Here is a 23419-nt window from a genome sequence, read left to right as displayed (position 1 = left end):
TAGGGTTGCTGCTGAAAGCAAGCCACAGTTCTGGACACATACACACACCCAGCTAGAAGCTGGCTCGAATGGCTTGCGATGAGCCCTCCCTCGCCACAGGCTCAGCTGCTGCTGAGCAGTTACGGAATGTTCATGAGCATTCCAACTGCTGTCGGACTTTTAAGCAAATTTGCACAAAGCCTAGAGAAAGAAAGATGTCACTGTGGGGAAAGGATTTCATTTCATCAGAGGAGAGAGAGAGAGAGAGAGAGAATGTAGGGGATAGAATGTTACCTCTTTCCAAAGTTTGGGTGGCAACGAAATGCATCCATTCTGCTTTGCCAAATTTCCAGAGTGGATTGTGTTACCTGGAGGTGATTATTTCAGCACACTTGCTTCAAAGCACCTGGGCCTCAGCAAGGGTCTGCCCCTCACATGATCAGAGCAGACATCCCAGGAGGCAGAGACAGGTGTGGTCAGGCAGAGACAAGGGTGTGGTCCAGAACAGCCAAGCTAACTTCCAGGAAAAAACCAAGCAGGGTCCAAGGAGACACAGTCAAGCACAAGTGCCTAGGGGATCCCTATCTTATAGAAAAAGGGAAGAGGGGTTAGGCACCGCCTAACGATAATTGAACAAGGGGAGACAAATGTCCCTGGGCCTCGGAGGAGGCTGCTAGGGGTCATCTTTGAAGACGTGGGCAGAGAACCATCTTCACTTTTTGTCCCTCCCAGAGCCCACTTGCAACGCCTCTGGTTATGGGAGGAGAGCTGGTCTTGTAGTAAAGGTAAAGTGTGCCGTCAAGTCGATTTCAACTCCTGGCACCCACAGAGCCCTGTAGTTTTCTTTTGGTAAAATACAGGAGGGGTTGACCGTTGCCATCTCCCATGCAGTGTGAGATGATGATGCCTTTCAGCAACTTCCTATATTGCTGCTGCCCGGTATAGTACCAGCGGGGATTCGAACCAGCAACCTTCTGCTTGTTAGTCAGGCCTTTCCCCGCTGAGCCATTTAAGGTGGATTGGTCTTGTAGTAGCAAGTATGAATTGTCCTCCTGTGCTAAGCAGGATCTGCCCTGGTTTGCTTTTGAATGGGAGACTACATGTGCAAACACTGTAAGATGTTCCCCTGTAGGGGATTGGGCCAGAGCTCAGTGGAAGAGAATCTGCCTGCTTGCAAGCAGAAGATCTGAGGTTCCCTCCCTGGCAGCATCTCCAGATAGGGCTGGGAGAGACTCCTGCCTGCAGCCTCGGAGAAGCCGCTGCCACTCTGTGTAGAGAAGAAAGATGTCTTTCAGGCCTGCTCAGCTTCAGCACTTCTGCAGATGTTGGCCTACAACTCCCATAATCCCTGGCTATTGTGGCTGGGCATTATGGGAGTTGTAGTTGGACCACTGGTTCCTTTGTCCCTGTGTTGACCTGCAGGTGACCACGTGGAGAAGTGGAATGGAGCTTGGATCTTTGGGGCGAGGAACCCTAGGCTGCAGCAATAATGCTGGAGATTCTGAGGCCGAACTTCTGTAGCCTCCGGAAGGCTGGACAAGAGGCTCTGTGCGTCTGTCGGCTCTTCGGAGTGAATTGGGTCTCTGGTGATCTCAAGTATCTCTTTGCAACAGAAAAATATAACCACGGAGCAGCCCAGGGAGAGAGGACAATTTTTCTGTCCCTGCTTAATTCTACTTCAAAGCTCTTTGGACAGGAAAATTGATAATTCAGTCAAGTGCAGTTTCTTTAAACGTCCTCATTTAGCTCTTGAAACTGGGCTATTGAAATCATGCAGTTCTTTGATCAAGACCGGTTAATTAAGTTATTCCCTTGATATGGGCCTTATCATTTTTGCTCTAGACCTCCATCACGCCTCTACAATTTGTGCAAACGCTTTGATATGCATCCTGGAAGCTTCCCCCAACCCAGAATAAATGGGAGTTTCTAGATGAGATTTCCAGTTAAGCCTCGCCAGTTTCATTTAGGCCAGCAGGACTGCTGTTTGGAGGGTCTGCCCAAAGTGCCCAGAAATATTGCCGAGCAGACAAGCACAAATCCTAGTGCAATTTCCCTAAGCAAAATGAATTCCCAGCATCAATCTGCCCTCTCAAGTTGGGGTTTGTCCAAAGACCAACTTCCACAGTGCTTTCACTGTGGCGCACAGGTCATACAGCACAAACCAGACGTAGTTGGCAATGCCTGTTCAGCTCCGTCTTGCCTTGATACTAAATGATATGCAACAGCATCACACCTGTGTCTTTAAGCCAGGGGCGTATCTATGGTAGGGCAGGCAGGGCACATGCCCCGGGCACCACTTGAAGGGGGGCGCCATTTTTTAAAATTAAAAAAATAAAATAAAAATGGCCACTGAAAACAAAATGGCCACTGTGCATGCTCAAATGGCCTCTGTGAGGCCCTAGGCCATAAGTCACTGTACACATATTCAGTTTAGCACCATGTACAGAGAATCAGGGCTTGTGAATAATGAGCTGAAGCTTATCAGCTAGGATTGTATCCATTTGCTCTTACTTTGCTTCTTGTGATAAGTGAGTTAAATGTGATGGCTATTTAATGGAGAGTTTGTCTTTGAATCAGTGTGAAATCCTTAGTATTAAGGCCCACTGGGAGTTTCTTCCTCTCTTTCTCTCATTTTAACTGTCTTTCTGAAATACTAGAATATATTCCAAGCAGTGACACAGTTTACTCTGCATATCGTTTAATTATTTTCAGAGTATCTGGGAAAAGTCAAATTCTCCATTTATTTTTAAAACTTATGTAATAGTGATGCTACAATGCATAGTAGAGAATTAGACATTAGTTTTCCAAGTACACCTCCACATAGTATTTAGGTATTTCATGAGCCCCAGCATACTGAAATTTGTAGTTTTCCAGCATTTTTTGGTCTGGCTATATCCACTGCTAAATAGTTTTTGAAATATTAAAAGATTAACAAGCTTGACTTGTATTTTTGAGCTGATATTATGGTAAAGTTATCTGAAAGATGGGTGTCAGATGTTTGGACAGGGGGTGCAATTTCAGTGCTTGCCCTAGGCGCTATTTTCCCTAGATACGCCTCTGCTTTAAACATGAGTCTGCCCCAATCTAGCAGGCACTGGATTTAACCTCCAAAAAGGGCATGTGTGGGGAGGAGTAAAGGAGCCAACCTTGGGCCTCCAGATTTTGGACGGCGGTCCACATCATCCCCAGCCACAAAGGCCCTTGGGAGTTGTAGTTCTACAACTGGGGATGCCCTTGGGAGTTGTAGTCCAACCATAGTGAAAGAAAGACAACAGGGATGCTCAAGCTGAGCCTACCTTCCAAAGCAAGGCAAGCCTGAAGAGGAACAACCAGGACCAGGGAGACCCGGGTTCAAATCCCCATTTAGCCATGAGACTTGCTGGGTGCCTCTGGGCCAGTCACTTCTCCCTCAGCCTAACCTACTTCACAGGGTTGTTGTGAGGAGGAACCTAAGTATGTAGTGCTGGGCTCTTTGGAGAAGAGGAGCCATCCTCCCACTTAAGAAGCACCCTCCAAATTGAGTAAGACCTCCTGGATCCAGGCTGCCTGTGCCCCAAATCCAGCCCGTGGAAGGAGAGGCCACAAGGCAGAAACGGAAGCCAAGAGTAGGAGGACCTGCTGCAGCCGCAAGGTGAGCCTTTGAATGGAGAGCGGGTCTTGTGGTAGCAAGCATGGAGTGTCCCCTTTGCTAAGCAGGGTCTGCCCTGGTTTGCATTTGGATGGGAGACATGTGAGCGTTCTAAGATGTGAGAGGGAGGCAAGCACTTTTCCTCTGGTGCTGGAGCTTGGCCCTCGTTCCTGGGGACCCGGGGTGGGAACAGGAGTCCTGGTGGGGGCACTGGATCCCCAGAGGTCCAGGGCTCCTCCAACGGGGGTGAGAAGGTTTGGCCACTCAGAGTCCACTGGATCTATCTATCTATCCCGCCCAAAACGCAGGTTTCTGGGCGGTTTACAACAAAACCATAAAAACCAAATAAAAAGGTTAAAACATCACAACCATTTAAAATGTAAAACATCAACACTATTAAAACAGGATCTAATTAAAAGCCCGGGTGAACAAATGCGTCTTGACTACCTTTTTAAAAGTTGTAAGAGCTGGGGAGGCTCTTATGTCAGCAGGGAGCACATTCCAAAGCCTCGGAAAACCAATCAATCAATCAATGGATCTTTGTCACAGCGGCTGCTTCTTCTTCTCTTTCCTCCTCCTCCTCTCAGTGGGTCTCCTCATGGCCAGAATCCAGGTGGGCCCTGACACCAGGACACCTACAGGGGCCATTTACTGCTCCCACCACACAAAAGCTATAGGCACAGAATATCTTCAGTAATCAACACTGATTGGGCCACTGTGGGAAACAGGATGCTGGACTAGATGGGCATTCTTGGGCCTGATCCAGCAGGGCTGTTCTTATGTTTTTAACCATGGAGGGGCCCTGTCCACCAATGCCAGCCCAATACTGGCCCTGCCCGGTTGAAGTACTGGGGAGAATTGCTGGCCTTGTGGACTTGAGCATGAATTGTCCCCTTTGCTAAGCAGGGCCTATCCTGGTTTGCATCTGGATGGGAGACTCCATGTGAGCACTGTAAGATATTCCCCTTAGGGGATGGAGCCAGTGATGAGCATCTGCTTTGTATGTAGAAGGCCCCGGGTTAAATCCCTGGCACCTCCAGGTATGGCTGGCAAAGACCCCGAGTCTGAAACCTTGGGTCGCTGCTGCCGGTCAGTATTGACAATACTGAACTAGATGGACCAATGGTCTGACTCGACAGAAGGCAGTCTCCTGTGTTCCTATGACACCCAGATACCAGGCAAGGCCAACCATGTTTTTGCAGCTTTGGCTGGGACTATTTGGAAGCTAAGGACTTGGTTTGCGTGAGTAATCCCTTGGCTTGATTACTGCAATGTGTATTACACAGGGCTGCCCCTGAACAGTTTTGGATGAGATTCTCTCCCATCAAACCATACATCCCTTCCGTTTCAAAAGGTTTTTCGTTGAATTTATTTAGCCTTTTTTCCCCTGGCAGTTGTCAGTTTTTATCACGGTCTGCTATTACTGTTGTATTGCTGCACTTCTTAATCGTCATGTCTAGCCACCTCGTGAGTATGTTGTTTACCAGCACTCGGATCGTTTTAAATAAATATATTTAAATAAATAACCAGTATATGCAAGTCGAGGTCTACATCAGAGTGACTACAGATCAGAGATACCAACACAAAACTGTAAAACTGGCCAGCAGGTCTGCAAAGACCGGGTGAAAGGTAACTAATGCACCCATTTTAAAGATGAGGAAAACTGAGGCTGTGGGAGAGAAGCAATACACAGAAGGCTAAACCAGGGCAGAGAAATGTGGAATGTTTCATACTTGAAAGTTCCCTCCCTGCATCTCCAGACTGAGCTGGGAAAGACTCCTGCCTGAAACCTTGGAGAGACGCTGCCAGTCCATGCAGACAATATTGAGTTAGATGGACCAAGGGTCTGACTCAATATAAGGCAGCTTCTCATTCTAGGGGGATGGGGCCATAGCTCAGTGGCAGAGTGTCTACTTTGCAAGCAGAAGGTCCCAGCATCTTTAAGTAGGGCTGGGAAACTCTTGTCTGAAACACTGGAGAATGCTGCTAGTCAGTGTTGACGACACTGAGTTCGACAGACCAATGCTCTGACTCAGTAGAAGGCAGCTTCCTGTGTACCTATAGGCAGCATGCCGAATGATGAAAGATATTGTACTTTGCCCCCACCCACCACATTCAAACCATTTTTGCAAGACCGACATCCATCTAAAATAAATCATTTTTGATTTAATGCAGATAAGTGCAAAAATAAAGCCGACCCCAATATCCACAGGCTGATGATACGGGCTTATGTCCCAACGCTGATTTTTTTGTTTACGTTTCCCCCTTTATTTTTTATTTTTTTTGGTTCCCTAATTTTACTGAACTTCCTGAGGTACAATGGGAAAAAATGTCAGTGGGCGCCTTTGATGGGCAAACAAGAACTACACTGCCACCTGGTGGAAAGAAGATGCTGGCGTTGGGTAGCCTTCCCATCACGAGTATCCAGCACAGAGAGGCGGGAGTTTCTCTGAACCCTGAGAATTTAACCCAAAAGGTGTTCCCCCTCGCCCCCCCCCCCCAGAAATCCAAGGAAGAGCCTGAAGGGCTGCCACCTGAAAGGGTGCCTAACCCTAGGCAGGAGAGTTTTCCTCTGGTTGGATGGCTGCCTCCAAGAAAAATCGGATCCAGCCGAACCGGATGAAATCTGGATTATTAGCCTCCAAGGATCTGATTGCGAAAGGGAAAGGGATCACTCTTGCGTTCAGTGCTTGAGTTTCAGCATTTTAAAGAAGCCCCCCTTGGCTTTCTTTTCACCTTCCGGGTTGATACGGGGCCCATCTGTGGAGGGGGAAAACAAAAGATTTTAAAAGCACGCGTTGTCATGCTTTCTCAGAAGGGCTCCCAAGCTCAGTTCTCCCACTATGTTGGATTACAACCCCCTTATCTCCAGCCGTAATGGCTGAGAGCAAAAGGAAGCTGCCTTCTGCTGGGTCAGACCCTGCTTAGCAAAGGGGACAATTCATGCTTGCTGCCACAAGACCAGCTCTCCTCCTGTAAGTCCAACTCTCCTCTAGGAGGAGAGCCTTCCCAGAGCTATGGAATGCCCAACATGTCTGCACGTGAAGGTCCAACGCTGGATATGTTCCAGACAGACTTACCACGAGGTACGTTGCACCTCTGGATCATAGCAGCCAGCACTTCATCCTCTTCTTGCTCCCTAAAGGAAGGAAGGAGAGACCAATGAGAGAGGGTTACTGTGCCCTGCAGATGGGGACTCAGAATCCTATTGCTGCCAACTTGAGTCCCCAGATGTTGTGGGACTACAGCTCCCATCATCCCTTGAGGCTGGGGACGATGGGAGTTGTAGTTCGACTCTCAACAAGCTGGGAAGTCATGCCCTGGAGAACATCCACTGGGTTTCTTGGCATGGAAAGGTCGGGAGGGATCCTTCGCCCACGTCTGCTAAACCAGAGCCGAGCTCGGATGGGGACAGGTCTCCTGAGGAGGAGAGCTGGTCTTAGGAAGATAGGAAGCTCAGACAGCTGATTTCTCCAACTTGTCTTGTGGTCGCAAGCATGACTTGTCCCCTTAGCTAGGTAGGGCCTGCCCTGGTTGCATATGCATGGGAGACTAGAAGTGTGAGCACTGAAAGATATTCCCCACAGGGGATGGAGCCGCTCTGGGAAGAGCAGAAGGTTCCAAGTTCCCTCCCTGGCAGCAGCTCCAAAATAGGGCTGAGAGAGATTCCTGCCTGCAACCTTGGAGAAGCTGCTGCCAGTCTGTGAAGACAATACTGAGCTAGATGGACCAAGGGTCTGACTCAATATATGGCAGCTTCCTATGTTCCTGGCATTCTGTGGGTGGGGAAAATGGGTGCTACAGGAGAACTCCCTAGCATCACAGACAGAGCACCAGCTTTGTACCCCACTGGCTAGAGACAAACGGTATTCTCCCACAGCGTCCCCCTCCCTTGAAGGCCCCCGGCCACCCACCTGAGTCTGTCCTCATCCAGATTCTCCACAATCTGATTCCGATCGTTCACCGTGGCGACGTACAAGTCCAGGAGCTCTTTCTCGCGCGCCTTCTCCGCTGAACTCTTCAGGAAGTCTGTGCGGTACAGAAGGGAACCACAGTGATCAGTTTCCGAGGAAAGGCTCTGAAACTGTCCACAAGGGCACCACGGGGAAAGGAGGCTGGGTGGCATAACACAGTGCATAGTCAGCCAATGGAACTCCCTGCCACGGGATGTGGGGATGGCCGCTAGCTTGGATGGCTTTAAAAGGGGCTTAGACACATTCAGGGAGGACAGGTCTGTCAATGGCTAGATACTAGTCTGATGGCTATAGACCACCTTCAGCCTCTGAGAAAAGATGCCATTATTATTATTACTATTATTATTAATTCGATTTCTATACCGCCCTTCAAAAAATGGCTCAGAGCAGTTTACACAGAGAAATAATCAATAAATAAGATGGATCCCTGTCCCCAAAGGGCTTACAATCTAAAAAGAAACATAAGTTAGACACCAGCAACAGTCACTGGAGGGATGCTGTGCTGGGGGTGGATGGGGCCAGTTACTCTCCCCCTGCTAAATAAAGAGAATCACCACATTAAAAGGTGCCTCTTGGCCAAGTTTAAATACTAGATGCAGGGCAACAACAGCAGGAGAGAGGACATGCCCTCACCTCTTGCCTGTGGGCTTCTCGGGGGCATCTGGTGGGCCACTGCGTGAAGCAGGATGCTGGACCAGATCAGGCCTTGGGCCTGATCCAGCAGGGCTGTTCTTAAAGATCTTGAAGGGGTAGCATGAGAGATTTTGCCCCCAGTTCCGCAATTCAAAGGGCAGAAGGAGGAGGGGAAATCATAGCGGGGAATGATGGAAATTGTAGTCCAACATCATCTGGGAACCCAAGGCTGAGAAGCCCTGCCTTCTTAGCCTTTCCTTGTAGGGAAGGTGCTCCATCCCTAGGTCTTGTTAGGCGGCAAGGTGGAGGACCCACCAGATTTGTCCATGAGGTGCCGGAGTTCACTCTCAATGTCCCATTGCTTCTCCTCCAGCTTCTGCTGATTCGCCCTGTCCATTTCCGAGAAGCAGAGAGAGGAAGTTTAGAGAGTATAAGCTGCAACATCAACATTCACAACGCTCAAACCGGGGGTCATCCCATGAAACTGACGGCCAGGAAACTTCGGACCAAGGAAAGGACACACTTTTCCAGACAACGCATCATTAATCTATGGAACTCTCTGCCACAGGATGTGGTGATGGCCACCAGCTTGGATGGCTTGAAGAGGGGCTTGTTCAAATTCATGGAGGACAGGTCTATCGATGGCTACTAGTCTGGCGGCTAGAGGCCACCTCTAGCCTCAGAGGCGAGATACCTCTGGAGACCAGTTGCAGGGGAGCCACAGCAGGAGAGAGGACATGCCCTCACCTCTTACCTGTGGGCTTCTCAGAGGCATCTAGTAGACTACTATGTGAAGCAGGATCCTGGACTAGTTAGGGAGCTCTCCCTTGACCCAAGGGAGAGCTGGAGGAAGCAAGCATGAATTGTCCCCTTTGCTAAGCAGGGTCCACCTCTGAGCGGGAGACGGCATCTGTGAGCACTGTAAAATATTCCCCTTAGGGGATGAGGCCACTCTGGGAACAGCATCTGAAGTTCTAGGTTCCCTCCCTGACATCTCCAGACAGGGCTGAGGGAGAGATTCCTGCCTGCAACCTTGGAGAAGCCGCTGCCAGTCTGTGAAGACAATCCTGAGCTAGATGGACCAAGGGACTGACTCAGTATATGGCAGCTTCCTATGTTCCCATCAGCATGATAGAGCCCTCCTCAACCTATGAACACCCATCCTTACAAACAAGGCTCCGTAATGTATTCAATTAATGAAGCCCCCAACTTACAAATGCCAGCCCGCGCATACAAACAAGCCATCCCTCACAGGAACGACATGGGTTCTGAGTGATGAACATCCAACTTCTAAACGAACTTTTGGAATGCAACCCATTTGTAAGTTGGGGACTCCCATACAGGCATGGATTCAATTTGACCTTTTCCGCCACCTTCCCAGCCACAGAGGAATGAACTCACAGGAAAACGTCCGGCTTCACTCACTTGTGCATCAGCTCTGACTCCCTTCTCAGCAGCAACTGCTTCTCGTGAATCAGCTTGAACCATTCCACCATCAGTGTGTCCTCAGTCTCGTCTGTGCAGAAGAGCAAGGAAACTCTAAAGAGCCACAAAAACACCCAACAGCACCAGCCAGACACCGCAAGGGTGGCGTCAGGGGGCAAGGGCTAGGAACTGGCTTTAAGGTGTATGAGTTTTTAATGTACGTTTGGCACAATGATGAATGGTGTGCGGTAGTAATTTTCAAACTGTACTTGGGGCACACTGGCATGATACCAGAGAACTGCAGGAGTCCCACCATACATCCATTCATTAAATAATAGAAAGTTCCTGTGAATGTGAAAATTTCCCCAGTGCACCCCTGTATGGTCAGGCTGGCTCGTTCTCGGACCAGCTTGGAATTTAAAAAAAAAATCGTGAACTTGTCCAGACCAGACCGGGTGGGGGGGTTGGTTCGATGGGGACCGTACCGGACTTGGCCGGTCAGGTTCGAGTCTGGTCTGGACTCGAACCGAACCAGGCCAGCTGGTTCCATGCACACCCCGACTTTGCACTGAGTGCGATGGCACCAATCCATCTGTCTCCATGCAGAGGCACAACAGAAGCACCCCACCCTCCGAAGAGGCTGTCCTTTGTGACTCTGAATGCTGCTCTGCACATCCAGATCTGTGACTCATGCAGAAACATGGGTGGTAGGCTAGGTAATTCTCACCATTTGGGATAAATCGCACATCATCTTCAGTGCAGAGTTTGGTCCTTGTAAGCTGGGTTTATTCTAGTGATATATATGTGAAATGTGTCTAATTTAATTTGGAGGAAAATTGACCAGAAATGTCAGAAACAAGGATATGAGGGAACATGAAATTACAATGAAACAGTTTCGCCAATGGCAGGACAGGAGGCTCCCTGCAGCTTCAAGTAAGCTGCTCTGAACTTTCCAAAACAAGAGTTTGTTTAAGCAATGAATTCTATGCCAGAAGCATCCTCCTCAGCACTGGCACCTCCATCCCATTGACACGCCGGTTTCCTTACCTCCCTCACAGCCTCGCAGCTGTTTCTCCATCTCCACCCCTTTGTGTTCCAGCTCATCCAAATCTCTCTCGATCTGCTGGACTTCCTTCTGGATTTCCTCCTCGGGGACATAATCGGGGCGGAGCTAAAGGGAATAAAACAGCCCAAGTTAAAAGCAACACAATGATGCCCTCTGCCTTCCTTAAACTGAGCAGAAAATCCCTGCACCTTCTGGCTGCCAGGGAAGCAGGGAGGTAAGATCCTGGGGTGTAGGTGTATTTAAAAATATGCTAATACACTGAACATAAATTAGATAGATAGATAGATAGATAGATAGATAGATAGATAGAGCAACTGACAACAGCTAATGGGATTATTGTTGGAAGCAAGAATTCTAAAGCATTGCTCTTAGCACCGCAGTAACCTCTTTTGGCCACTAGAGGCATGAGGAGTTAAATTAATAAGTCTCTCTTGGTCAGTTAGAGACAATTTGAATTGATCAGTTGTTGAAGGCTAGTGCCTGCTTGGATATGTTGTTCAATCTCTCTCTCTCTCTCTCTCTCTCTCTCTCAGTATGTGATATCTTAGTTTCTTAATAAATCTTTGGGGTTTTTGACTCAACGTACTGTCTTCAGTCAATCTCTCTTGTGGTGGAACTTCTTGACCACCACAGAATACTCTGCAGTGTGAGGACTTTAATGTATTTCCTCACACCCCTCAACAATTATCTGCTTCGCTGCACATGCCTTCACTTCCAGCCATACCTTAGATGGAGACACCAACTGGCTATTTGGAAGATTCTGGAAGGTTCTCGGAGGGGATGGTTTGACTAGAGAGAAAGAGAAGGGAAAAGGAGACCTTATGCTGAGATGAACAGGAATAATTGCTCTCCTTCTGCTAAACATTAGAGATTTACAAAGAGATTTCCCCCCTTTACAAAGGTGCCTCTTTACCCAGTAACTCACTTGTCTTATGTCACAGGAATATAGGCAGCTGCATTCTACTGAGTCAGACTCTTGGTCCATCTAGCTCCGTATCGTCTACACTGACCAGTAGCTACTCTCCAGGGCTTCAGGCAGGGAGTCCTTCCCAGGCCTAACTGGAGATGCTGCCAGGAATTGAACCTGGGACCTTCTGCATGCAAAGCAGATGCTCTGCCACTGAGCTATGGCCTCATCCTCAGATCTATGCAATTCCTTGTTAAGTCCGTCCTCCTTACAAAAAGCGGACTATATGAACATATGAAGCTGCCACCTACTGAGTCAGACTCTTGGTCCAGCTAAGTCAGGATTGCCTACACTGATTGGCAGCAGCTCTCCAAGGTCCTTCCCATTCCTCCCTGGAGATGCCAGGGGTTCAACCAGGCGCTTTCTGCATGCAGAGCAGGTGCTCTCCCACTGAACAAGGGCCCTGGAGGCTCACCAGGAGCAACGGCTCTCTTGGGCTGGCCCGGATCTGCCACTTCTGGGGCTGCTGGGACATCTTCCCACTGCTGTCTGGGCTTCTGCCAGTCACCAAGAAGATCCAAGTTCGGCATTAGCCGTTTTTTCTTTTGTGACTGATCAGCTGACAGAGCTAGGACAGAAAAGCACAAGGGGATCTATGAACCATCTGCATCCTGTGCTGCCTTCTGCTGAGTCCGGCCATTGGTCCTTCTAGTTCCATTCTGTCTACACTGACCGGCAGCAGCTGTCCAGGTTTTCAGATGGAGAAGAGTCTTTCCCGGCCCTACCAGGAGAGGCAACCAGGGATGCCTCCTGGGACCTTCTGCAAGCAGAGCAGATGATCTACCAATGAGCTATAGAGACATCTGGTGAACCTATGGAGCTGCCTTCAACTGAGTCAGACTGTTAATCCATCCAGACCAGTACTGCCTACTCTGACCGGCAGCAGTTCTGAGGGATTTGGGGCGGAGAGAGATCTTTCCCAGCCCTGGGGATTGGATCTGAGCCCGTCTGCAAGCAAAACGTGCTCCACCACCAAGCTAAGCCCCTCCTCTCCCCTTCCCAGATTTATTTCAGTCTGGACTCAACTCTACCGTCGTCCTGATCTTGTCCAAACGTACCTTCCAAGCCCTGATGCTACAAACACGATGCCTCAGACACCCCCAGCTAGCCACTGACCCCATCCTTCTCATGGCACAGCCTGGCTCCAATCTACGCTAGCCCCTCCCCATAGGTGGACGCCAGGGCATCAGATCTGAATGTGGTCTCCTCAGCTCCTCCACTGGATATGCAGTTGCTCTGCTCTCCGTTCTAGTTCATTTTAACAAGCACAGCATCAGTTAAGTTTAAGAACATCACATTCTGTTTGTTAAACGAGTGTAATGCTGGTAGGAGTGTGAGAGCTGGCTCGGTTCGAACCGGGCTCGACGTCAAACCAGCTCAGCTTGACGGGTTCGGGGATGAACCGGACCGACCTCACCCGGTACGAGTTCGAACCGAACCAGGCCCGGTTCGAAGTGAACCAGCTTGTGCTCTACTGGCAAAGGGGAACCCGGTGAGGGGCAGGGTGGCTTCCCTAAGTCTAGAAGGGGTGGGAAGGCAGTTAGTAACTATTTACAAGTACTATTTGTTGCGGTGGTGGCAGCACCTGGGGGGGTGCGGAGGGGGTGGCTCTCCCCCCAACCCCACCCCTGCTGGCCTCCCCCAGAGTAGCCAGAGCTGCTGCCGGCCCGGTTTGGGCCTTCTCCAGCCTAGTTCTGGCCTGCGCATGCGTGGAGGCCGTTTTAGTAACGTCCGCGCATGCGTAGAGGCCATTTGTGTGAACACATCCTCCATCATGATGTGCCAAAATCGAAGCAGGCCGGGTTCGTTCTAATCTGGTTCGGATTCAGTCCGAACCGGCAAAACCAGTTTTGTGCACATCCCTAAATGCTAACATCTTTTCAGTCCATGTACCAACTTGGAACCTCTGCTTAAGAGGGTTTCTCTTCTGCTGAAACACCTTTCAAGCAGAAACCATACTCATTTTAAAACTTTGGGTTGTATCCATGAGGACCAGGAACATGCTGGAAAGTTTTGAAAATGAAAGCTAAAGATTCTATACACGGATCAAAGCAAGCAACCCTGCTCTCACTGCCCTTGTTGCAATCACGTTATCATACCAGTGTCCTGAGTGGCTGGGGAGGTAACAGGGGAAACTGGCTTTCTCCCCTTCTCTTCTGTGCTTGGAATTATGTTCACAACCACCTCTGCAGGTTTTTGAGAGGTTTTGATGTCACCCTGCTTGGAGACTCTACAAAGAAACAGAAAATGCAGTTATAGGGGTGAGGATGGGATAAAATTAATTAGCAGGAATTAAAGGGCTGGGGGGAAGGGAGTATTTTTTTCACACCGTGTGCAGTTAATCTGTGGAACTCTCTTCCATAGGATGTGGTAATGCCCACCAACTTACACGTTTTTAAGTGAGACAAATTCACAGACGACAGGTCTATATGGCAGTTTCCTATGTTCCTATGTTCCTATGCCTGCAACCTTGGAGAAGCTGCTGCCAGTCTGTGTTGACAATACTGGGTTAGATGGACCAAGGGTCTGACTCAGTATATGGCAGCTTCCTATGTTGTGTTATTGGCTTAACAGGCATCAGTGAGTCCAGCTCAGGATATTGTAGAGATGGGGCAAAGAGCTATGCACATTAGTAAAAGTGAAGGCAGCAGGACTGGGCCAGTCTATTTTCCTGAGAATGCTCCTCAGAACAATCTTCCGTCATGATAGGAACATAGGAAGCTGCCCTATACTGAGTCAGGCCATCAGTCCATCTAGCTCAGTATTGTCTACCCAGACTGGCAGCGGCTTCTCCAAGGCTGCAGCAGCTCAGCGCTATCTGGAGATGCTACCTGCTTCTACATGCAGGTGCTCTTCCCAGAGCAGCCTCATCCCCTAAGAGGAATATCTTACAGTGCTCACACACGGAGTCACCCATCCAAATGCAAACCAAGGTGGACCCTGCTTAGCAAAGGGGACTACTCATGCACACGGCCACATGAACAGCTCTCCTTCCCCTAACACACAGATAAGAGCCCAACGGCCCATGTAGCCTGGCACCCTGCTTCATGCAGTGGCCAAAGAGGTGCATTATGGGAAGCCTGCAAGCAATACTCACTTATTGGCCACGGGTTTCAGTCTTGACCTCCAGTCCGCAGGGCTCTCAGCTTTCTCTTCTTCAGCACTGCCGCCTCCCACTGCATGAGAAAACACATCGGTGAATATTAACACATGAACACAAGCTCTGCATAGCCCATTACTGCAAGCATGGAGGTGCTCTTCCCACAGCAACCCCCATCCCCTCAGGGGAATATCTTTCAGTGCTCACACGTAGTGTCCCATTCAAATGCAAACTGGGGCAGATCCTGCTTAGCAAAGGGGACAAGTCATGCTTGCTACCGCAAGATCAGCTCTGCCTCCTTCTCAATTTATTAATGTAAGCTCTCTTGAGTGCTTTTGTAGAAAAGCAGGTTATGTACTGAATAATAATCATAACAGAATAAATTTGGGCTCAAGATGCATAATTTAAGCCAATTGCAGAATGCAGGAATTCTAGTTGCAAAATTTCAATTCCGCCCCCCACCCAATTCAAAAATCACCACCCCAGCTGGAACTTATTGGCTGTCATGCTTTGAACCCTTCAGTAAGTAATCAAGGTATGTCTGTTTCTTACCTTTAGAGACCTTAACATCCCGTTTGCGTTCAGATTCGGGGGGTCTGCTGATGACGGCGTGATCTTTGACTATGTTTGGGGTGGTTGTTCCAAAACCCACTTTCTTGCCCGCTTCCTGAGGAGAGTGGTGGGCTGTAGGCACTGTTTTCAGTGGTCCTTTCTCTGGTTTTTCCATGGCACTCAGCACACTGGCAGGGCTTGTGATTTTCTTTGTCGGGAGATGCTGCTGGCTAGAGCTGGGAGGAGATGATGTCCCCCTGCAAAGAGGAAGAGACTAATCCCTTGGCCGAAATCAGAGCCCCACCATGCCTGAGGCTCATCTGGGTTCTACTTCTAACCTCCGCTCTCCAAGCTGTGTCAAAACCCATTTTGAAAGGTTCACCAGACTCTTGGGAGCATTTTTTTCAGGGACAGAGCGGAAGGTGTGTTGCTGTGTCTTCTAGGATATCTGTGACTATGATACGTTATACCAAATCTGGCATTTACTCTATGACCTCAAGGTTTTCACTTTGAAAATAAAACAAAGTTTCTAGTCCTTGAGCATATAAGAACACAGAAGGGATCCTACTGGATCGGATCAAAGTTCTACCACTGAAGTGCAATAATTGATCTTCAGTCTGGACTGCATAAGGTCCCAGGTAGAGATGTGCAGGAAATGAATTTTTCAATTCGTTTCAAATTCAAATAGAATTCCAAAAATTTGTTTCAAATTTGAATCGAATTTGAATCCGGTTCAAAAACTACACTTGATCGTAGCCAAAAGGCCAGGAAGCGATTTACTATTTTTAGTATTTTTAGTCCTTTTATATAGGTAATAATTTTTTATCTAATTTCACTTTTAACATGGGAATCACCCTTATACTTTAACATCGGCTTAGTATTTTTAGTATTCTTAGTCCTTTTAGCAACAATATGTACTATTTTATATGCATTTATCTTTTATCTAATCTCACTTTTACATGTAATCATCCTGATACTTTATGCTGGTCTGTGACTGTAATAAAGATTGATTGGTTGGTTGGTTCAAAAACATGATTAGAATTTGAATCAAATTTGAATCAACTCGACCCTGCTTTTTTAACTGATCAGGGAGTCTGAATGACTTTAAAAAGGTACCCAATGGCTTTTGAATCAAATTCAAATTGAATCGCCCTTTTAAGGGGTGATTCGATTTGAATTCAAATCACTCAAATCACCCAGAATCGAGTTGAATTGATTCAAATTTGAATTGATTTGCTGCACATCCAGGTTCAATTCATGGCAGCATCTCCAGGTAAGCCTGGGAAAAAACTCTGTTTCAAACCCTGAGAAGCTGCTGCCAGTCAGTGTAGACACTATTGTGGTATATAGCTTTTTTGTTATGGATTCACAATCCCAGCTAATTGGGTCCGTTGCAAGGTCGTACTTTGAGCTGCCAAGACTTGAAAACATTGTGGTTCTGCCATTTTTAACGGAATGTTTAAATTCTGGAATTGAATGCTTAGAATTAACTTTAATACTGGAGTTAAATACATGACGCGGATTGAAACTTGAAAGGACAGGCACAGAACTCTTAAAGTTCTGCAAGTTAAAAGGTTTCCACAAATCCAGTGCAAAACCTCTCTGCCATAGCTATAAAAGTTCCCAGCTGCCGGATTTTATGCACCTCATAAAGAGAGTAGACAAATTAGTGGACAGGCAAACAGAACTTCCATGTCCAAGAGCAGTTCAAAGGAAAACCGGGCAGCAGAATTCACAGTTTGTTTCTTTAACCACAGGAATGGACACTTTCTGTCTGTTCAGAGACATGGGAGGAAGAACGCAAAGCACTTACATGTTAGCCACCAGTGACCTGGGAGAGGCACCACTGAAATTTCCCTGCTGGCTGGTAGAAGACTGAGGCCCAGGTAAGGCATGCATGAGAAAGGTCCGTGCTCTGTCCTTCTCACTGACGCCAGAAATGATCCCCGATGCATTTGTGACAGAGGTGGATCCCTTCCCCGTCGCGTGAGGAGCACTGAAAGGAGATGCTTGGTTTTTAACTGGGTCTGCCTTGTCCGTGGGGAGGCCCGAAGTCTCTGCGTTGGACTGGAAAAACTTTTCCCGGGCCTGCTGCGTTTTGGCCGACGAGGGTGTCCAATTGGAAGGGGAAGGTAAGGCAGCACCCGCACGGGGATCGGGCTTGTTCCCACTGGAGTCCAACCACCGTGAACTCGGGGTTCCCGTATCGGAGCTGGATTTATGATTGCCAGGGCGGGAAGGGCCCCGAGTCGCCACCTGGATGGCGCCACCGCTTTTGAGCACCTGGTCTGGGTTCACAGACTCCTGCAGCGGTGTCTTGAGTTCCGGTCTCTTCACGGGGCTCCCCCAAGTGGACGTGGTACTGGTAGGTAGATTCTGTCCGGTGACAGCCCTTGCGCTGACGGGCGAGGAATTCGGGAGGCGACTCGGCGGTTCGTGTCTGTTGCAGATGAAAGTGCCCGGCTTGCTCCCAGGTTTGTAGTTTCCAGAATGGAGGGTACTGGAGCACTGCTTGCATCTAAGAGAAGCATGCAGGCAAAGGATGGAAATCTGTGACAGGATGTGGGACCTGCTCCCTGATCCTCAAGTCTATGTTTTCATTAAAATACTGTGTAATGTACCCGGCTGGTTCTCACAATCAGCAATAGAGTCAGAGAAGCATCCGACCCAAGTCTGGGGTGTGCGTGCGTGCGGAATCTCATTTTGTGATTGTGTGTGAGTAAAAGCAAAGGTAGGAGATGGGGGAAGTGATGGTGTGCAAGGCTCCACCAGGTAGGAGGGCTCTGTCCCCTGCTAACTGGGCAAAGAGGCATCTTTTTAAAGTGGTGATTCTCCTGTATTTAGCAGGAGGAGAGCGACTGGTCCTGTCCATCCCAAGCACAGCATCCCTCCAGTGCCTATTGCTGGTGTCTATCTTGTGTTTCTTCTTAGACTGTGAGCCCTTTGGGGACAGGGAGCCATTTCATTTATTTATTATTTCTCTATGTAAACCACTTTGGAAATATTTGCTGAAAAGCGGTATATAAATATTTGTAGTTGTAGTCCCACCTAGCAGCTATACCAAGCTATAACTCTGTCCTCTCCCAGGAGCTGTCCAGCTGTCTTGTGGCAGCAAGCATGAATTGTCCCCTTTGCTCAGCAGGGTCTACCCTGGTTTGCTTTTGAATGGGAGACTAGATGTGTGAGCAATGTAAGATATTCCCCTTTGGGGAGGGGTCCGCTCTGGGAACAGCACCTGCATGAAAATGATTCCAAGTCCCCTCCCTGGCAGCATCTCCAAGAGAGGGCTGAGAGAGACTCCAGCCTACAACCTTGGAGAAGCCGCTGCCAGTCTGGGTAGACAAGACTGAGCTAAATGGACCAAAGGTCTGACTTGGTAGAAGGCAACTTCCTATGTTCCTATGTCCTCTTCCAGTCAGATCAGTGGTCCATCCAGCTCAGTCTGGTCTACCCAGACCGGCAGCGGCTTCTCCAAGGTTGTAGGCAGGAGTCTCTCTCAGCCCCATCTTGGATGACAGAGAGGGAACTTGGAACCTTCTGCATGCAAGCAGGCAGGTGCCCTTCTCAGGACGGCCTCATCCCCGAAGGGGAATATCTTGCAGTGCTCACACATGGAGTCTCCCATTCAAATGCAAACCAGGGTGAACCCTGCTTAGCCAAGGGGACAACTCAGGCTTGCTGCCACAAGACCCGCTCTCCTCCCCTCGGTCAAGTTGTCCTCCACGAAATGGTACCTGAAGCAGTTCCGGTGATAGAGCTTCCCGTCCATCAGGAGGCGCTGCACGAGATGGACGTGGCCCCCGCAAATGGCACAGCTGCTGCTTCGCACGTTGCTGCTCTCGGCTAAGACCCGTCTCTGCAGGGAGGTAAAATGCAAGAACAGAGTTCTGGCCACGAAAAGGAGACAACCAATCGTCTGATTACTAAGCACTTCCCTATTGGAGATGAAACTCCATCAGCCTTGACTCTTAGCACTTTTTATCCTAGTGACCACTAGGGGGCGTTAGGAGTCGCATCAATGATTAAGAGCTTTCCCCTTTTCCCTCCCTCTCCTTGTCTTTCTTTCTCTGATCTGGTGTTCTCTGATTGGTAGACTGATATCAGGGCCTATTGCTCCACCTTTCTCCTAGGCTGCTTCGTGCTCTCTGCTGTGTTGTAGACTCTATTAGCCATGTGGCTTCTTTCTCTCCCCACCCCCCGCCCGCCCATCTATGCTATGAAGACAGAATGTTCAGGCACACAGGCTTTCTATCTAAGTTTGTAACTGCCCCTATCAAGCTTACTTGCTTTTGCATCTTGAACAACTGTCTCAAGCTACTTTTTAACAGACCCCCCACCTTACTGCTCACACCAGATCTCGTAACTGGGATTAGTCAAACCCCTCCCTGCTCCGAGGATAGCAAGATTGGTGGCTATGGACAGCGGGGCCTTCTCTATCGTGGCCCCTCAACTGCAGAATAACCTCACCAGACAGTGGTCCCTAGTATCTGGCATTCTGATATACCAGGGTGAAGAAATGTTAGCTCAGTTTACCAGCCAAACAAAATACTTTACTCGTCAAGCTATGTTGGTACATTGCTCATTGGGACTTTTTTTTCCACTCGTCAGGCATCACTTTTCACTCGTCACAGACTAGTAGACTAGTGGATTTCTGCAGCCCTGCTGATACACAGCCTCTTCCCATGGAGGTTCTACTCTCAACTCTCACGTCCCAAAGGTGCAGATGGACCCCCTTTCTTCGCTTCAGCCTCCCGCGCCTGCCGGAGAAAGAAAATCAGGATAACAGCCATTCCCTACCGCCGCCTCTGGAGGGTGCTCTTTCACCAGGTTGTGTCCAGGCAGGGCTGAGCCTGTCTTGGCTTCAACCGGCAAATGGGGACGTGGCGTCTTGGCGGGAGATGGCGTGACGGGTTCGGAAACCACTTTCTTCCCCGACGGTTCTTCACTGGCTTTGGAAGGGGGCCGTTTGATTCCAGACATGCCTCCAACTGGTGAAGGAACCAACAAATGAATTCTCAGCGGCTGTTTTGGATTCATGCTGTGTCTTAACTTCTGGGCATATGGCTTTATCATTGGCATCACATGATGCCCTGATAGTGGGAGTGAGGCCTAGGGGGAATATTTCACAAGCTAACCAGAAAAGGATACATAGGAAGCTGCCATATACTGAGTCAGACCATTGGTCTATCTAACTCAGTATTATCTTCAGAGACTGGCAGCGGCTTCTCCAAGGTTGCAGGCAGGAATCTCTCTCAACCCTGTCTTGGAGATGCTGCCAGGGAGGGAACTTGGCACCTAGATGCTCTTCCCAGAGTGGCTCCATCCCCTGAGGGGAAGATCTTGCAGTGCTCACACACCTCTAGTCTCCCATTCAGATGCAACCAGGGCAGACCCTGCTTAGCTAAGGGGACAAGTCATGCTTGCTACCACAAGACCAGCTCTCCACTGCAGTACCCTTCTAATATAAGGCAGCAAGAGCACCCAGAAATCACAAAAACCACAAGGAGAAAAATAAATCTATATGGGGTATGCTAGCTGGCTCTGGGAAGAGCACCTATATGCAGAAAATTCCAAATTCCCTCCTTGGCAACATCAACAGACAGAGCTGAGAGAGATTCCTGCCTGTGACCTTGGCGAAGCAGCTGCTAGTCTGGGTAGACGACACTGAGCTGGATGGCCCAAGGGTCTGACTCAGTATATGGCAGCTTCCTGTGTTCCTATGCTTCTCCTTCCAAATGAGCATGGGATGTACTCCAAATGGCCATTTGGGAATTCCATGCATTCCGATGGCCCTTTGGGAGGAACCAGGGGGGCTATCATTCATTTCAGTACATTCTTTAAAGCATCTGCTTTGCATGCAGAAGGCTCCAAGTTCCCTCCCTGGCACCTCCAGATAGAGCTGAGAGACTCTCCCGCCTGCAACCTTGGAGAGGTGGCTGCCAGTCTGTGTAGACCATACTGAGCTAGATGGACCAAGGGTCTGACTCCGTAGGAGGCAGCTTCCTATCTTCTGGGCTCCTATGACTTAAGGCAACTGGCAATTTCCACAAACCGTTTTGTGGAAATGGTCTCTGTTTATAAACAGCTGAAATGGTAAAATACCCTTGAATCCATTTGCTTGATTAGGAACCACGGTTAAAAAGATCAAAAGTGAATGCAATATCGCCTCATTGATGTATGTTAAGTAATAGTCTGTTGGCCCAGGAAGAGATTTATGGGCTAACACTGTCTGCATTTGACATAATGGGATGGGCGGGGAGGTCTAATGGTGGTTTAGGAGGGAGACAATAATCTATTATAACCTATCTGATGGCCAGGAACTTTAGGGCCAACAAAAGGAAGTACTTCTTATTGATACTGATATATTCTATTGTAACTAATCCTTTTAATGTTATTTATTAACTTTGTTTTCTTTTTCTTTTTTTTCCTTTATACTGTTCCTGTTGATTCTGATTCTACTTTTTCACACAGCGCATAATTAATCTATAGAATTCTCTGCCACGGGATGTGGGGATGGCCACCAGCTTGGATGGCTTGAAATGGGATTTCGACAAAACCACTGAGGACAGTTCTATTCGTGGCTACTAGTCTGGTGGCTACAGGCCACCTCCAGCCTCAGAGGCAAGATGCCTCTCAATACCAGTTCCAGGAGACCCACACCTTTTGCCTGGGGGCTTCTCAGCGGCATCTGGTGGGCCACTGTGGGAAACAGGATGCTGGACTAGATGGGCCTCCTTGAGCCTGATCCGGCAGGGCTGTTCTTATGTTCTTATTAGTCATACAATGGAATGGGAAGAGCTCTTGCTAAATGGGCAAATAGGTACCTCTTAAAGTGGCGATTCTCTTGTACTGAATGGGGGGAGAGCAACTGGCCCTATCCATCCCCAGCACAGCATCCCTCCAGTGGCCGTTGCTGGGGTCTACCTCATGTTTCTTTTCAGACTGTGAGCCCTTAAGGAGCAGGGAACCATCTTATTTGCTTATTATTTAGTTGTCTATATAAACCGCTTTGAGAACTGTGCTGAAATGCATGATATAAATAGTTAGGAACATAGGCAGCTGCCATATACTGAGTCAGACGATTGGTCTATCTAGCTCAGTATTGTCTTCACAGACTGGCAGCGGCTTCTCCAAGGTTGCAGGCAGGAATCTCTTTCAGCCCTGTCTTGGAGATGCTGCCCGGGAGGGAACTTGAAACCTGTGGATGCTCTTTCCGGAGTGGCTCCATCATCCCCTGAGGGGAAGATCTTACAGTGCTCACAGATCAAGTCTCCCATTCAGATGCAACCAGGGCGGACCCTGCTTAGCTAAAGGGACAAATCATGCTTGCTACCACCAGACCAGCTCTCCTCCTCTAAAGTTGGGTGGGCTGCAGATAAAAAGTGCAAACCTACCATACTTACCTGAACCCGAGACTAGGTTAATTCCAGGTTAAAAATCAGGGGGTCGTCTTAAATTCCTTTTCCTTTGGGGTAAATTCGGGTGTAACCCGTTTAACCACTATTTTAAAGGAGTCGTCTTCAAGTCAATGCCATCTTCTATATAGGTATATACGGCACACCTGAAAAACTACGGGTCAGGGATGCTCGCAGTCTAGTTTAGAACGGGGGGGGGGGGGGAACAGAGAGGCTTCCGACGGGTGCCGCCTCTTTAAATCGCAACGGTTTCCTGACGGCAGCCTGTAAGGCACGAAGGCCGTGCCGTGAGATGCCCAGGGCCGCGATGCCACGGGGTCGCCATTGCCGGAGTTCAGAGGGCACATTCTTTGCCGGCTGTGGTTTTGGCAGTGCAATGCCCCCCCCCCACCCACCCCGAGTTCTCAGCCCTTCGGAGGACACTGGAGGCGATTAAAACTTGGACGCTGCTGGGTTCTTGTTGTTTAACAACGTGACGGGATTGTTCCCCTGGGAAGAGGAGGGAAAGAGCCCCGGCTGGCAGAGGTCCCAACGCTCGGCGGAAATGCCAGACCATATGCCTTTGTTTCAGCATCTGAAGGATGTCAAGAGACCGGGGCGGGGGGGCGGGGAGGGGGGGAAGGAATGTGGAGGGTTAGGGCTGGGAGAGGATTTCACAAGAGAGGGCCCTTTGCTGTTTG

The 23419-nt window shown here is 48.9% G+C and overlaps 1 protein-coding gene and 1 pseudogene across 10 annotated transcripts in view; both read right to left on the bottom strand.

Moving 5' to 3' along the window:
• MICALL2 (MICAL like 2) overlaps positions 1-23419 on the bottom strand; it is a 114414-nt gene that overhangs the window by 68347 nt on the left and 22648 nt on the right. For 5 of the 10 annotated variants that reach the window (XM_053276825.1, XM_053276820.1, XM_053276822.1 and 2 more), the window contains 13 exons: positions 20122-20312; positions 19059-19180; positions 17138-17842; positions 15325-15581; positions 14770-14848; positions 13772-13902; positions 12088-12240; positions 11430-11494; positions 10687-10810; positions 9640-9730; positions 8530-8603; positions 7522-7636; positions 6688-6746 (listed from right to left, as the gene is read on the bottom strand). In XM_053276825.1, coding sequence (XP_053132800.1) covers positions 6688-6746; positions 7522-7636; positions 8530-8603; positions 9640-9730; positions 10687-10810; positions 11430-11494; positions 12088-12240; positions 13772-13902; positions 14770-14848; positions 15325-15581; positions 17138-17842; positions 19059-19180; positions 20122-20312 — 2166 coding nt within the window. Of the gene's footprint in view, positions 1-2530; positions 4279-5753; positions 6368-6687; positions 6747-7521; positions 7637-8529; positions 8604-9639; positions 9731-10686; positions 10811-11429; positions 11495-12087; positions 12241-13771; positions 13903-14769; positions 14849-15324; positions 15582-17137; positions 17843-19058; positions 19181-19878; positions 20068-20121; positions 20313-23419 lie in introns of those variants that run through there. The other 5 variants (XR_008312057.1, XM_053276826.1, XM_053276823.1 and 2 more) reach the window with 5 other exon arrangements.
• LOC128336872 (uncharacterized) lies at positions 15926-16100 on the bottom strand (annotated as a pseudogene).

This window comes from Hemicordylus capensis, chromosome 13 (genome assembly GCF_027244095.1).
Source record: "Hemicordylus capensis ecotype Gifberg chromosome 13, rHemCap1.1.pri, whole genome shotgun sequence".
In the NCBI taxonomy this organism is placed as follows: domain Eukaryota; kingdom Metazoa; phylum Chordata; class Lepidosauria; order Squamata; family Cordylidae; genus Hemicordylus; species Hemicordylus capensis.
Note: the sequence above shows the minus strand (reverse complement) of the source record. Positions and strands in the feature narration are given on the sequence as shown.